The sequence below is a fragment of the Gallus gallus genome, chromosome 3 (genome assembly GCF_016699485.2).
Source record: "Gallus gallus isolate bGalGal1 chromosome 3, bGalGal1.mat.broiler.GRCg7b, whole genome shotgun sequence".
In the NCBI taxonomy this organism is placed as follows: Eukaryota; Metazoa; Chordata; class Aves; order Galliformes; family Phasianidae; genus Gallus; species Gallus gallus.
Window position 1 is genome coordinate 101339228 of NC_052534.1, and position 14214 is coordinate 101353441.

Below are 14214 nucleotides of genomic sequence, written 5' to 3' on the forward strand. Positions count from 1 at the left end.
AGCAGCCAACGATCGTAGCCTTCCCAAATGCTCAAGAACTCACCGTGCTTTCATTGGTACAGGGACTACCACGAACCTTACCCACCCCTCAGTAAGCAGGATGATATGAAGCAGCTCAGAACTGACCTCTGGAAATGTAATGATCTCACACCAGCTTCTAAAATAATGGGCTGACTCTCATCTGATCGCAGAAACAGAATGGAGTGCCTTTGCAAAGTTTCCAAGCAGACAAGTCACATAACTGAGAACAAAAAGAATGGCTGGTTTCCTAGAGGAAAAACACAAGACCAGATGTATTTCACACAGTGTTATTAACACATTTTCATTTTGATTTTTACAGTATATACACGTGAACATTACATTATTTAATATGAGCCGCCTGGAATCAAACCTAATCAAACTGGTCCATAAACAGTCTATAACAAAAAGCTGTATTTCAGAAAAAAATAATAATAATAAAAAAAGAAGTCTAGTGGTTCTACCCAAAGCCTAAAATAGCTGAAAGGAAACCCAGTGATTTTCATGTTCCTGGATATATTTGTGCAAAATGGTAATTTAGGAGAGCAAGTGGAAGATTATCTTCAAGGTACTGAAAGCACTAAGGATGTGGTTACAGGACTGATTAAATTCAACTATGGCATGAGTGCTACGGGGACGAAGGACTCAGACATCACCAGTTTCTGCCTGGACATTCCCAAAAGCCTAATTTAATGTCTCACATGTCAGAGAGAATGTCAGCTCTGCAGACAATAACAGACAGTGTTTGTACACAGGATAAAAATACTCACTGAGGAGAATTAATGTGTTCAAGTAAGTCGCTCAAGTGCCATCCTTTGTGTGACTACGGGAAGGCTCTGGCTCCAATGGCAGGGCCCGTAGCTCTTGAAAGGAATGTTGTGAACTGCCAGTCAAAAACTACTTGGCAATTAAAGGTGAGGTTATTAACAATAACTCGGCCCACTACATCACTTGATGCAGGCATTAAAAGACGGATGCAGAAACTAATGGTAGGCCAGAACACACTTTCCCGTTTGCCTATTCATGATTTAAACACTGCCACTAAAAAAAGAAAGCAGCAACTCAGATGTATGCTTTAAAAAGACTCACGTAAACCTGCTACCGAGAGTAATACAACAGAATTCCCTACACGAGTTTATACCACCGTTTTCTTTCCTCAAGGTCAGAGCCCTACAGCTGCAGCCTCTTATTCATCAACGCTCACAACCGCCTTCCGTCCATCCTGGTGATCACAACTTCTGCTTATGCCCTCCGAATGAATGTTTTACACAAAATACTTACTTCAACAACATACAAAGCACTTTCTTTATCTTTCAGAAACTGAATATACAAAGTAAGCTTTTTTTTTTTTTTTCCAAAATATTTCCATAGGCAAAGGATTAAAAAGGATTTTAATTATACACATATGGTCACAACTCTGCCTTAAAAAGATCATTGGGAAATGTACATAAGGCCGCTTGTAAATGTACATCATCTCATGGTACTGTTACAATGTCGTATGTCCAGAGAAAAAAATTGACAGTATCATACATATTTGCTTTACGCTGGGAGAAGGCTATTCAAAAATACAGTACTCTTCTGTACAAAAAAATCATGCCACATTTATTAAGATGGAAGAAGCATTGGTTTCTGCGATCACCAAAGTTTTCAGTCCACTTCTTTCTCGCTACGCTTATTATCCCAACTTAAAATCTGAACAGATTGATCTCCCAAAGTGTCCATATGAACAGAACCAACAGCTACGTTGTAAACAAAACATAATGTTTCTCACAATAGTTAAAAAAAAAAAAGCTGGTTCGTATTCCTGAAACCATATAAAGATAGAATTTAAAAAAATCACTCTTAATTTGCTGAAATAAATTTACATTATACAACACTATATGCCAGGGGAAGAAAGGGGGACGGGGATATGAATATACACTAAAATGCAAATTTTTGTCCCAAAAAAGGGTAAAACAAATTACATTTACAGCATGAAGGTTTACAAATGTACATCTGTACAACCAAGGTAAGCGTCACTACTAAATTAGCAAGGCTTGTAATAAACATCGAAACGAGATTTGTTTTCAAACTGTAAACTTACACCTATTAACTACACGTATACAATGCATATATTTATAGGAAGCAAAAAAGCTATCTGGATATTTAATCAATCATGCTTAAATGTTGAGCTATCGAGTTTACTTTTCAGTGGCCCCTCTTCTCCTCGTCAATACCTATTGTTTTTTGCATCTACGGTGAGAAAGCAAAACAAACGCTCAACGCTTTCCAATCCTTACAGTTCTATATGCAAAATAAAAAAATACAAATCTCTACTCTTCCTGCGTTGTAAAACTGACTGTAAAGTTAATACAGGGTTCACTCCTCTTCCAACAGCGTACTTTACTGAGTGGATGTACCACCACCATTCCATCCCTCTACCTTGTACAACAATTAAATATATAAGTATATACAGCACTGTTGTCTTTAATACATCGCTAGAGAAAACCTAAGGGCACTAATTAAAAAAGAAATAACTGTCCACAGCAAGTGGTGAAAATTGTCTTCTCGGGTTCCCGTTGTTTTGTTGTTCTCTGCTTTCATTTGCTGTGCCCTGTTCGTTATCTGACGGTACGTTGTGAACCACCAAAATACAACTTAACTTTTCGACGTGTTAAATAATGTTTATGCAGCTGATCAATTTTCATCTGGTATAAAAGACTTCACACGAAAGGGAAAAATAAGGATCAATTCTATATACAACTCTATAAATCTGTTGTGCTATGATGTTGGGTAGACCTACCAGATTGCAAGCCAGTGTATTAAAAGAATACTGTACTTTTTCCCTTTAAAAACTATTTCAGTGACTTTACAAGGTAAAAATTTACAAAATATGTGACAGCTATTTTGATACAATTACATCATATACAGGCGTTCTGTGCTTTGCCAGCCATCCAATCTGATAGGTCTCCTGATCAGGGCTGGAGATTTTTTTTTTTATTTTTTTTTTTATAATTCACTCCCCAAAAATATACAAAAGAATAAAAATTTTACAAATGGATGAACAAAGTCAATAAATAGATTTAAAAAAATCAGAACATTTATAGTTAAGTTGTATGTTTTGATCATTCACAATAAAATTTTTCTTCCACTTCCTTTTTTTTTTTTTTGCCTTTTACAGCATCCCATTTGGTGGTCCACCTATTGGCCCCAGATCAGCACTGTTCTTCAGGTAATACTTTTCCAGCTTCGCCAGAATGTGTTTGCCGTAGGTGTATTTACGCAGAGTTGTGATGTGGGGTCGAATCTGTAGGAAGAAATGTGTTATTTTTTTCCTCACAAACTGTAAGAGGAGCCACTACACTCGGGAACAATTACATTAAAAAAAAATCAAACAAGAAGCTGCCCATCATTTCACACCTGTGGAAGCTTCTGGAAAGATGTGAGGTGGGTGATGCTGCATCACCAACCAACTGATGTACCTCTCTTAAGTATTCAGTTGATGACTCCACTTTTGTTTTCAGATTTCAGACCATGGATTTCTTCAACATCAACAAATGACTAAAGAAGACAGCAGGTGTTTTGACAACAAAACACTATACTATGTGATATAAACACAACAGGCAACGCTAACGGTGCTGTTCTCACATGTCACCTAATCCAATGGCAGGTGAGGCTGGGCTGTCCAACTTCACAGAATGGCCTGGGTTGAAAAGGACCACAATGATCATTGAGTTTCAACCCCCCTGCTATGTGCAGGGTCTCCAACCACCAAACCAGGCTGCCCAGAGCCACATCCAGCCTGGCCTTGAATGCCTCCAGGGATGGGGCATCCACAGCCTCCTTGGGCAACCTGTTCAGTGTGTCACCACCCTCTGGGTGAAAAACATCCAACCTAAACCTGCCCTGTCTCTAAGTTGAAAACCATTCCCCCTTGTCCTGTCACTATCCACTCTCATGAACAGTCAATCCCCCTCCTATTCATACACTCCTTTCAAACACTGGAAGGTCGCCAGTGAGGTTTCCCCAGGGCCTTCTCTTCTCCAAGCTAAACAAGCCCAGTTCCCTCAACCTTTCCTCATAGGGGAGGTGCTCCAGCCCTCTGATCATCTTAGTGGCCCTCCTCTGGATCTGCTCTAAGAGCTCCACATCCTTCCCGTACTGGGGGCCCCAGGCCTGGACACAGTATTGCAGATGGGGCCTCACAAATGTTGAGTAGCGCGGGTGACAATCACCTCCCTCTCCCTGATGGCCATCCCTCTTTTAATGCAGCCCAGGATATATTTGGCCTTTTGGGCTGCAAGTGCACCAGTCCAGCTTCTCATCCACCAGGACCCCCAAGACCTCCACAGGACTGCTCTCAAGGGGTTCTTCTAAGCAGCTGTGGACAGAGCAGTGCATCACACCAGCACAATGGAGAACCACCCCCAAAAATGAGCTTTCCCATGGGAGCAGCCTGCTGAGCTTGCAGGTGGAGAAGGGTGGAAGCTTGTTTCGTGGGAGTGCCCTGTCAGCAATGGGGAAGCAGAGCTCCCACAGGAATATACCCCACGTTAAACAGCCTAGGGCTGTTTAACATTCTTGTTCCTCTCTGGACATTCCTAACTAGAAAATGTGTCCAAATGTTAGGAATTATGAGGATTGTCTTTAGATTTTTTTTGTCAGGGGCAAAGAGGAGTGGGATAGGATGACAACTGCAGAGCTCTTTATTACCAACAAGAGCGACCTCTATTTCTTCTGTTATGTCAATAAAAGTGACAAATACTATTGATTTTTTTCAGTTTATAATTGCTTTCAGAGAAAAGCTGACTTAAAGAGAGGATATGAAATTCATCTTTGAAGACCGTTCTACAGGTTTACATTTTTAGCTTGCAGAAAAGTGCTCAGAGACCTAAATATGTTCTGTCCCATTAAGTACCCCTGAATTTAATGTCTACGCACTAAGTTCTGGATATGGATTTTAGTCTTAACTCTAAAATGAAAAGAATTCTAACAGATAAAGTAGTATAACGGAGGAGAAATCTTCTGAGTCAATAGAACTAAAGTAAAATGTACCTTGTGCATTATTATCTTCCGCTGAGCAGGTTCAGCCATATCAATCATCTTCTGAACAACATAGTTGGCATACTGGTCCTTCATCATGGTGTATAAGGCACTGTGAGGACCATCATTCTGGCAGCAGACCTCATCAATAAGTAAAGCTCTTTCAGCACGAGAAGCATGAGTTACACATTTTTCTACCACGTTGCTGAAAAACAAGACAAATGGATTCTGTTACTTGATATGCAGCATTCTTCTAAGTAGCAATTTCATCTGAACAATTAAGTGCCTTCATACCACTGAAGAGTTCATTTTAAATACAGGACATTCCGACTTCTAAATCTTTACTTTATAGTAACTAAGGAAGGTAAAGGATTATATCCAAAAGTCATCTTCTGATACTTAGAGGAATGATTGCATGAGGACTGCTCTGAAAGTAACCCCTCTTATTTTGTTACATTGGCCATCACATCAGAGGCAGATGTTAGTGGAGCAGCAGATGTTGAACCTTCCCACCAATATCCTGTTACATTTTGTTGCTGTGTGACAGATGGCAGCAGAGGGGCAGTCTGACAAAATGGCATCTGACGTGGAAGTGCGGATGAAGCAAAGATGTGTTGCTGAATTCCTGCATGTGGAATTCTGGAGACCAAACAGTGGATGTGAGCACACTGAGGCAATGGGTAGTGCATTTCTGCAGTGGTGACAACAACGCAAAAGACAAGCCATGTTCCAGACAGCCATGCACAGGTTTCACACCAAGAAAATAAGAGCATCTCAATCAGCTCATCCATGAGAATCAGTGGATTACAAACAGGGAACTGTCTATGGAGCCAATTATCAGCTTCAATGTGTTGGAAACACTGGTAGGAACAAGGGAACACCACAAAGTTTGCACCAGGTGGGCCCCATGACTGCACAAAAAGAGACAGAAACATCACCATATGCAAGTTTGTCAGGACTTCATACTGAACCAAAATGAGGCTGAAGGTGACAGCTTCACAAAACATCACTGGTGATGAGACGTGGTGTCACCATGAGCTGGTGTCAAAACAGCACTCTGGAACGGTGACACATGAATTCCCTCCCCACTGAAGAAAAACTTCAAGATGCACCCTCAGTGAGTAGTGATGGGTCCTGTCTTTTGGGATAGGAAAGGGGTGATCCTCCTGTATATCATGGAACCCAGACAGACCATCAACTCTAACCACTACATGGCAATGCTGACTAAGCTGAATGCCTGAGCTTCCGGAGCGAGGCCAGAGAAGATGACAACCTTTCTATGGACACATGATAACACCAGGACCCATGCCAGTCTGGAGATCATGGAGCTCACTGCCAATCTTGGATGGACTGTCCTACCTCACCCACCATACAGTCTGGATTTGGCTCCTTCTCACTTTCATATGTTTGGGCCAATGGAAGACAACACTGCTTAGGCAACATTTTCCTAGCAATAATGCCATCAGAGAAGCCATGAAACAGTGGGTCACCACCACTTGTGCAGATTTTTATGAGCACAACAGGCAGGCTCTTGTTCATCACCGGTGAAAATGCATAGCTAATTAGTGGTGACTGTTGAAAAACAGCACTTTGTAGCTGAGAATATTCTCTATCAGTGTTATTGTGCTCTTTGTGTTGGTTGTAGCTTACATGGAAATAAATAGGAGGCATTACTTTCAGAGTGACCTATGCAGATACATTGGACTTTGAGTTGTATATGTATTCTAGTGTATCTTTTTTTTTTTTTAATCTACAGACCCTTTTAGGACGTAACAGAGAAAGGTAGATATGAAGCATTCTATTTTTTGAAGAAAGAATCTTTTCAGGATCATGCCTAGATCTGAGAAACTTTCACATATTTACTTATGTAGACAAAGTCCATGACTTCCAGGTATCTCAGAAGCAGAAAATACCATCAATGACTGTAAGCCAGCAACAAAGTGATTCTTGTCCTAGGTTTGTACTTTAGAAGTTAAGCAAGTTCAAAGAGAACATGAATAGTTCAACATAAGCTAAAAAAAAAAAAAAAAAAAAAAAACCAGAATCCATACAAAGCTGCTACTTTGCATACAACTGGTGTTTAAAACAAATGCCCCCCAAAAACAATGTGCGTTTCTACTTAATGCTGATGACAAAGTTCATCTCACTGTGTCATACAGGATGAATTCTGAAGTGTATTTTCCTTAGCAAAACGCACATACATCGATGTTCTGGTAAAAAAAACATTTAAGGATTATTCTTAAGCTCTAATTTTACAGTAGTTGTAGTCTTTGAGTCTCCCTAGCACATTAAATTCTTGTCAGGCTTAAGCAGCACTTTTACAGCTAGCCTTTTTATGTTTGGAAATTGCTTGACTGGTACGATAAGACAGCGAGGAAGTCCCAGATCATCAGCAGCAAATTATCACGCAGCTTCCAGGACAGCTTTTTCAGCTGGCTCTGCTCATCCTCATATGCCTCTCCTTGGTGTCTGGGAGTCTCATTCCTGCACTCACAGAGGGTGAACAAAAGACACTCCAAAAACCCATGAAATCTCATTTATTTTACTTCAGAACAGCATTTCCCCTCTCCCTTCCCCAAATCTGGTATTTTGCACGGGATAAAGCACCACTACTGTCCACCTCTATACAACCACAAAGTATCAGAAAACACATTACACGTGGGGGAAAATATCATATCCTTTTTGAAACACAATAAAAAAAATCCAACTCTACAACTTTAAAAGGTTATGAACCTTTAATATAAGAAAGCTGTGCAATACCTGGCAAATTTGTGCTGACTCAGAGCTAGAACTTTTCCTCTTATTTCTGAAACTATTTTACTCTTGTCTTCAGGACGACCATGCTCCAGCACGTGTTGAATAACGTAATTTCCATATTGATCCTGAAAATAAGATGACTTCAATTTTCTTTTGTGTTCATACCAAGTCATGCACATAGATTTTTGTTTGTTTGTGTAAACTTTCAACTTGCTACTTGCACGGATATATGAAAAAATGCAATATCATCATAGAAACAACGGGATGCAAAATAGACCGCATCAAGAACTTCTCTACAGATTACTAAATCTACATGGAAAACAGAAATAATCTGTAGAAATGGCATTTAGCTAGAGTTTCTTATATCCTCCTAAAGAAACAAGTCTTCAAAATTAATAGCATCACTCTCTATCAGCTCCCTGATACTTCGGTTCCACAAGACAATTACAGTTTAACAGAGACTTCATGTACAAAAAACTAGTGAGAAGTAAACTAGGCTGTGAATAGAAAGCAAAAGGCAGTTCTTGTCTTTTCTCATGTGGGAATTCCTACTGAACAACTTGAGTCCCTTCCAGTATTTAAAACTCATTCAATTTCAAAGCCATTTATTTTGTTCATTCAAGACCAAGACAGGAACTCGTGTTGTATGAGGTCTTTGGCCCGGCCTTCTTTTAGAAAAGATGCCCTATTTGTGCTTAAATATGCAGAATATGTATTTTAACAACATATTTCTGTTTAGACGTTATCAGAAGTTATCTGAAGGACAGCAGAGTGAATCAAGATAAACTACAAATAGGTGAACTTTGCAATTCAAAAGAACCACAAACACAACAAACTAAATCTGTGCATTTACAACGTATACTTGAAGCTACAGCCAAAAGTGTAAGAAAAAGGCTTTTTATATCTTCTTTGCCTCCCAACTTCCAAATTCATTTTCATTAAAACTATGGAAGGAAAAAAAGACAAAAATCAATATCTACAGCACTAAAAAGAGGCAAATTCATTTAAGCTATTTCATATACTATGACACAGGACTTAATTATGATAATACAAATAAGCTCTACAAGGCATTAGAGAAAGGAATACACACACTAACCTGCACTAGTTGTTCTGTGTGCTGATGTAGTTCTTCTAAGATTGGCAAAGTCTGCTCAGCAGTGCAGTGTTCCAGAATACGCTGAATTACTCTACAGCCATACGGATGAGTTGAAAGCACAAATACCTTAAAATAGAATTGCAAACTAAAGTCAAACCCAACTGAAGTCTACAGATGCACAATACTGTGTTCAAAATGGAACTGAATTTGCCAACTACTTTTATTAAAAATAACAGCTTTCACTGTTATTATCAGAATTTCACCTCTTTTTTTTGTGTCAAGTGCAAATCATACAACTACCTAAGAACACGAGTTTTCAATACAACGTTCCTAGCCTACTTAGGTGCAAAGAAAAATCTTGAAACTCTGATCCTTAATTAAGAACTGTTCACCTCTCAAGTGTTCCTTTTAACTTTGTTTTTCATTTTAAGGTTGAAAATTTTGCTTTCTACAGAAAGAAGTTCAATTACTACAGCTAATTTTCACCATCTTCATATTCCCCGTTACGTAGATAACAATCACAAATTAAGCATTATAAACATATGGTCATAGTCCTACTTATTGCTTTTTCCTCACTTCTCTCAAAGTCAGGTTTGTGCTTCCAGGATTAATTCAAAACATTTAAGGTTCTTTATTGGTCAGAACTGAACAAAAAGAATCTTGTCTGATTAGACAAAGATTCAGACAATACGGGTGAGTGATAAAGGTATGTACTGTTATGTGACATGACTGAAGTGTAGTATTTTTCATTTCTCACTTGAGATTAGCTACTTTATATGTCTGTGTGTGTATATACATATATACATATATATATATATGTTTTAATGTATTTGGTTTTGAAAAGGAAGCAGTCCCATTTTAGTCAATGGGACTCTATTTATCTTATAGAAACAGCATCTACTCCGTACACATTTTTTGATACAGAAAGACCCAACCCTACACACCTTAGCATGCCACCTACCACCATGCATGACATGCATGACAGTGATTCTGGTTGTGTGGTGTGAGAGAATTTTAGTGTAGACTTTGTTAAGGAACACATATGGTCAGCCATGAAAGTAGACTTTACTAACAGCCAAGTCAGTACAATTTTTACAATTCTTTGAGACTACAGAAGTACACGTTCAGCACAGTATTAAAATCTTCTTTAGCTGCAACATGCTCTTTAGCCTGTGGCACAATACCAATCTTCTATGAATATGATTTGGTTGGAAACAACGAACAAAACCTCAGTTAACAAATAGTTTCCTCTCCTTCACTTAACACTATCCATATACATAGAGGAAAGCTTAATATTTTTTCAAAGGATTTTCCTTAATGGTAGACACTGATTGGCAAACTCTGCAAGACAGAGTTACGAGGCAAGTAAAAGAAGGAAAAAACTGAAAGGAAATGTATGCTAGAGATCAGATACACCAAAAATAGACACTAAAAGTTAGAAAGGAAATTTGAAGTGGCACATCACAAAACCCAAGCAGCCTGGCCATAAGCCAAACACTTCTACTGGTTTTTACAGCACATCCAAAGAGGTTTTCTAGAGCTTCACATCTAACATTCATCTTTTTAAAGCATCTTAACTACCTGTTAACAGCTTTTCCATTTTACCACCTCTTCTTTTACTCCAACTTAATATCAGCTGACTGTAAGTGAGCCAAACGCTATCTTGTATATGTGAACAATGCCAAAAGCAAATTGCAAATCAAAGCATCTCTACAGAAAAGGAAATGAACTGTTAACACTACCTGTCCTTTGAATGCATCGATGATGAACTGGAGCGACTGCGGCTGAACACACTCGATACACTTTTGCACAACATGATTCCCATTTTGATCTTTCACACATTTCAGAACGTGACCATCCAGCTCTTTCACCATCTCGTTCTGGAAAAAAAGATCAGCTTTGTCTTCACAGTGATTTTTTTTTTCCTCAAAGGAGTATCTCTTCTTAGTATTTGTTCACTCTTCCTATTTACCAGTGATCGACTTGTGTATCTCAACACTTTAACTATTTCTGGTCTCTGGATCTTTTTATAATGAAGGGAATGATCAACAATTTAAGCAAGTAAAAAAGAGAATGAAATTAAACTGAAACAAAATTTAAAAAAAAACATTGTTCTAACTTACAATTACCTGCTGGTCAGGTGAGATAGACTCAAGTGCTTTCTGAATAACACGACAACCATACATCTGTAGGGCTAATGGCAGAACATGACCACGTATGCGTGTTGCCAGGGCTAACTTTTGATCCAGGCTTCCAAACTAGAAGAAAACAAATACGCTGTTAAAAAAAGAAGGCATGAAGCATGCTGGAATTCACACGACAGAGTAAGAATGTTCATGATGCATTAAAGATTTATCATGCCTTGGATGGTTTTTCCCTTTATTTTTGATGGGTGTATTTACCAGAAGCTTTTTTGTTGTTATTATTTTCCCTTAAATTCAACATTTTGTAGTATTCTACATTCCAGTACAATGTGTGCTTTCAAATGCATGACTTTAAGGGCAGCAGAAAAAAAAATTATTTAGTTTGTACTTGACTAACTATAGGAATACAGATTAACATTTAGAATGAAATACCACTCTTATTGAGACAAATGTTATCAGCCAAATTAATTAGATCAGATTACTGTAACATAGTAATTTACATCATGTTTTCTCCAGGATCAGTACTGTTCATTTTACCTTACAGTAAGCTGTAACAGGAAAAAGAGAAAACAACAGAAAAAAGAAGCAGTTGTCCCTACAGCAGCTTCATGCGAACTTCAGGTGCCTTGAAGGATCATTCCTAGCATGAGAATTTTGGAAAACTAAAAAATAACATGGGTTTTGCTTTGGGTTTTATACACTGGCTGTAGTAGAGTAGAATTCAACCAACATTTTTCAGCAGCACCTAGTTCTTGCCCATCTCATTCCCTCCACAACCTTCCAAGCTGCTCCATGTTTAACAGAGAAGCCACCAATCTGGCTTCAGAATAATGTAAACTTGTTGGAAATGTTTCCAGCCTGGTCAGTTCCCACATCCCTCCGGCCAAGTCACACAAACTGTTGCGCTGCCAGAGGCAAGACAGAAGTCATGGGCTGGGCTGCATCTCTAACTTTCATGCAACACTGCCGAGATTTGTTAAACCCCACACTTGTAGTCACCTAAAGCCCTGAAAAAGCTCAAACATCTACTTCCTACTTAAATGATCATACTACACCTAAGGGCTTACATATTTTCTTCAGAACTCTTACATAAAATTAAGATGAAAATAACTCTCAATTGTCAATGATTATCTATTTACCCATCCATCCAACCTGACATCAGGGAGAAAAAAAGAGTAACTGGCAACACACGAGCAATATCAAGGACCTGCATACTGGATATCAGTCACACTTTTTAGAAGTCATTCTGATTTTGTAAGAAGAACATCGAGACAAAAGAATATGCACATTGTTTTGTAGATTATTCATTACAAATTAATTCCTATCTACAGCAAGCACTTTCTTTCTTATTGAACTTTTTTTTTAATTAGACATCTCCCAGTTTCACCAACTATTTGATATGGTCCTTGATGTACACTATGCTATGTACCATTTCTACATGTATTTCTTGTTTTACGAGCAGGCATTGCTTTTTCTTTTCTCCAAAGGCTGAATCTTGCAGCCCTTTGATAGCTTTTGTCTACCCCATAGTTTTCAATTTAAAAATAAAACAAACAAACAAAAAAACCTGTTTTAAATACCAGCTGAACTAATATTGAATGTCTTTTATGATGTCTTCCTCAAAATCTGTTTCAATGTGAGTTCCTTCATATACAGCACTGGACAACGTTCAACACATCTTTTGCTTTGGCTGCAAGAGCATTTTCCAGACCTGCTCTATGCCAAGATGCAAGTGTCCTTCAATACCAATACAAATATCCTTCAAATCTTTGTGTTCCCCACCATCTGCTTAAAGCCTCTGTAAATTAAGCTGAAAGACTTGCAAAGTCCAAGTGTGCGGCCTACACTGTTCGTTAACATATGCATCACCAGGGCAAAGAAAAAAACAAGCCTACGATCCTCAGGTCTGTTATGAATAAAGCAGGGGGAACAGAACAGAAAACACATGCGACTCTCGGGTTCTATATTGAGAGTCCAATAGAAATCTGTTATAAGGATAAGAAAAAAACTTTAAATTTAATCAGACTTCACAGTTTTTCATTCATGTTTTTGTTCATATACTCAAGCGTTATTCTTACCTCAAAGAACTTCTGTATTACATAGTTTCCAAACACATCAGTCATCAATTGATATGCTGCTTGCAAGATCTCGTTAAACACCATCTGGCGCTCAGCTGGAGTAGCTCGCTCCAGCTTTTGCTGTATAAATCTAAGTGCAAAAAAAAAATGTACATTATGCTTTACACGAACAACAGGAAAACCTCTCAAAACACCGCTTCAATGAGACACCTCAATGTTCTGAAGCAAGTATAAAACATTATAAAATTTATTAAAACGAAAGTAGTGCCTCTGCATATGAAAGAATGCATTTTAGTATAATGATCCTTAAAAACATTCATTTCAAAAGTATTAAAAGATGAAAAGAACAACTAAGTACCTGATGATGTATTGCTGGAAAAATGGTTTTTACATTCCAGACGCCAGCTATTTTGTTTTCTTAATCAACACCTTTTTGATAGTTATATACTAGAGTTTACAAGTTGAGTTATAACACTACTTGTAACCTGAATACTTCTATGAGCAGCTACATTTACACTACCTTTATAATGAAATTCCCTAGAAAAGAAAAAGGTCAACGTAAGAGCATGCATTCCAATTAACAGTACACTTTGAATTAAGATGACTCCCAGCTCACTCAAATGTTTCATGTTAACATGACAGTACCAAAGCAGTAAAACACTCTTCATTTATGAACTTGACTATGGTAGTTACCTAGAACCATGCTGATCTTGAGAAAACTCAACAATATGTCCAATAAGGTCTCTTAGTTGCAGATTGGGGAAACGATTATTTCGGAAATCTTCCAGCAATCGACTACGTCCAGAAGGCATAATGTCAGACCTACTGTAACGAAGGCGTGAAGGAGGGAAGAGCTGACTGGTGGAGCTAAAAAGACTGGAGGTACTTGCTGCACTGCGATACTTTGCTTCTGCTCCAGGTGCCGCAGAAATATAGCGACCACTACCATTTGTGAGTCCTCCTACAAGGAAGTGGTTTTGTCAGTAAAAGCCATAAGGAAAATAAACAACAGCAAAACATCAAGTGTACTAGAACTACAGATAGCCTGGAGCCAAAGGAAACAACAGTGCTGTCTCGTTACTTATATTTACCTCATTTT

General features: G+C 38.3%; 1 protein-coding gene across 20 annotated transcripts in view; it reads right to left on the reverse strand.

Moving 5' to 3' along the window:
* Nucleotides 1-292: 292 nt before the first annotated feature.
* PUM2 (pumilio RNA binding family member 2) overlaps nt 293-14214 on the reverse strand; it is a 63216-nt gene continuing 49294 nt past the window's right edge. For 10 of the 20 annotated variants that reach the window (XM_015284963.4, NM_001396836.2, NM_001396832.1 and 7 more), the window contains 8 exons: nt 13809-14076; nt 13116-13245; nt 11017-11151; nt 10636-10773; nt 8894-9019; nt 7801-7922; nt 5053-5245; nt 293-3304 (listed from right to left, as the gene is read on the reverse strand). In XM_015284963.4, the coding sequence (XP_015140449.1) occupies nt 3173-3304; nt 5053-5245; nt 7801-7922; nt 8894-9019; nt 10636-10773; nt 11017-11151; nt 13116-13245; nt 13809-14076 (1244 nt within the window). In that variant the 3' untranslated portion in view covers nt 293-3172. Of the gene's footprint in view, nt 3305-5052; nt 5246-7800; nt 8742-8893; nt 9020-10635; nt 10774-11016; nt 11152-13115; nt 13246-13808; nt 14077-14214 lie in introns of those variants that run through there. The other 10 variants (XM_040697215.2, NM_001039292.2, NM_001396838.1 and 7 more) reach the window with 3 other exon arrangements.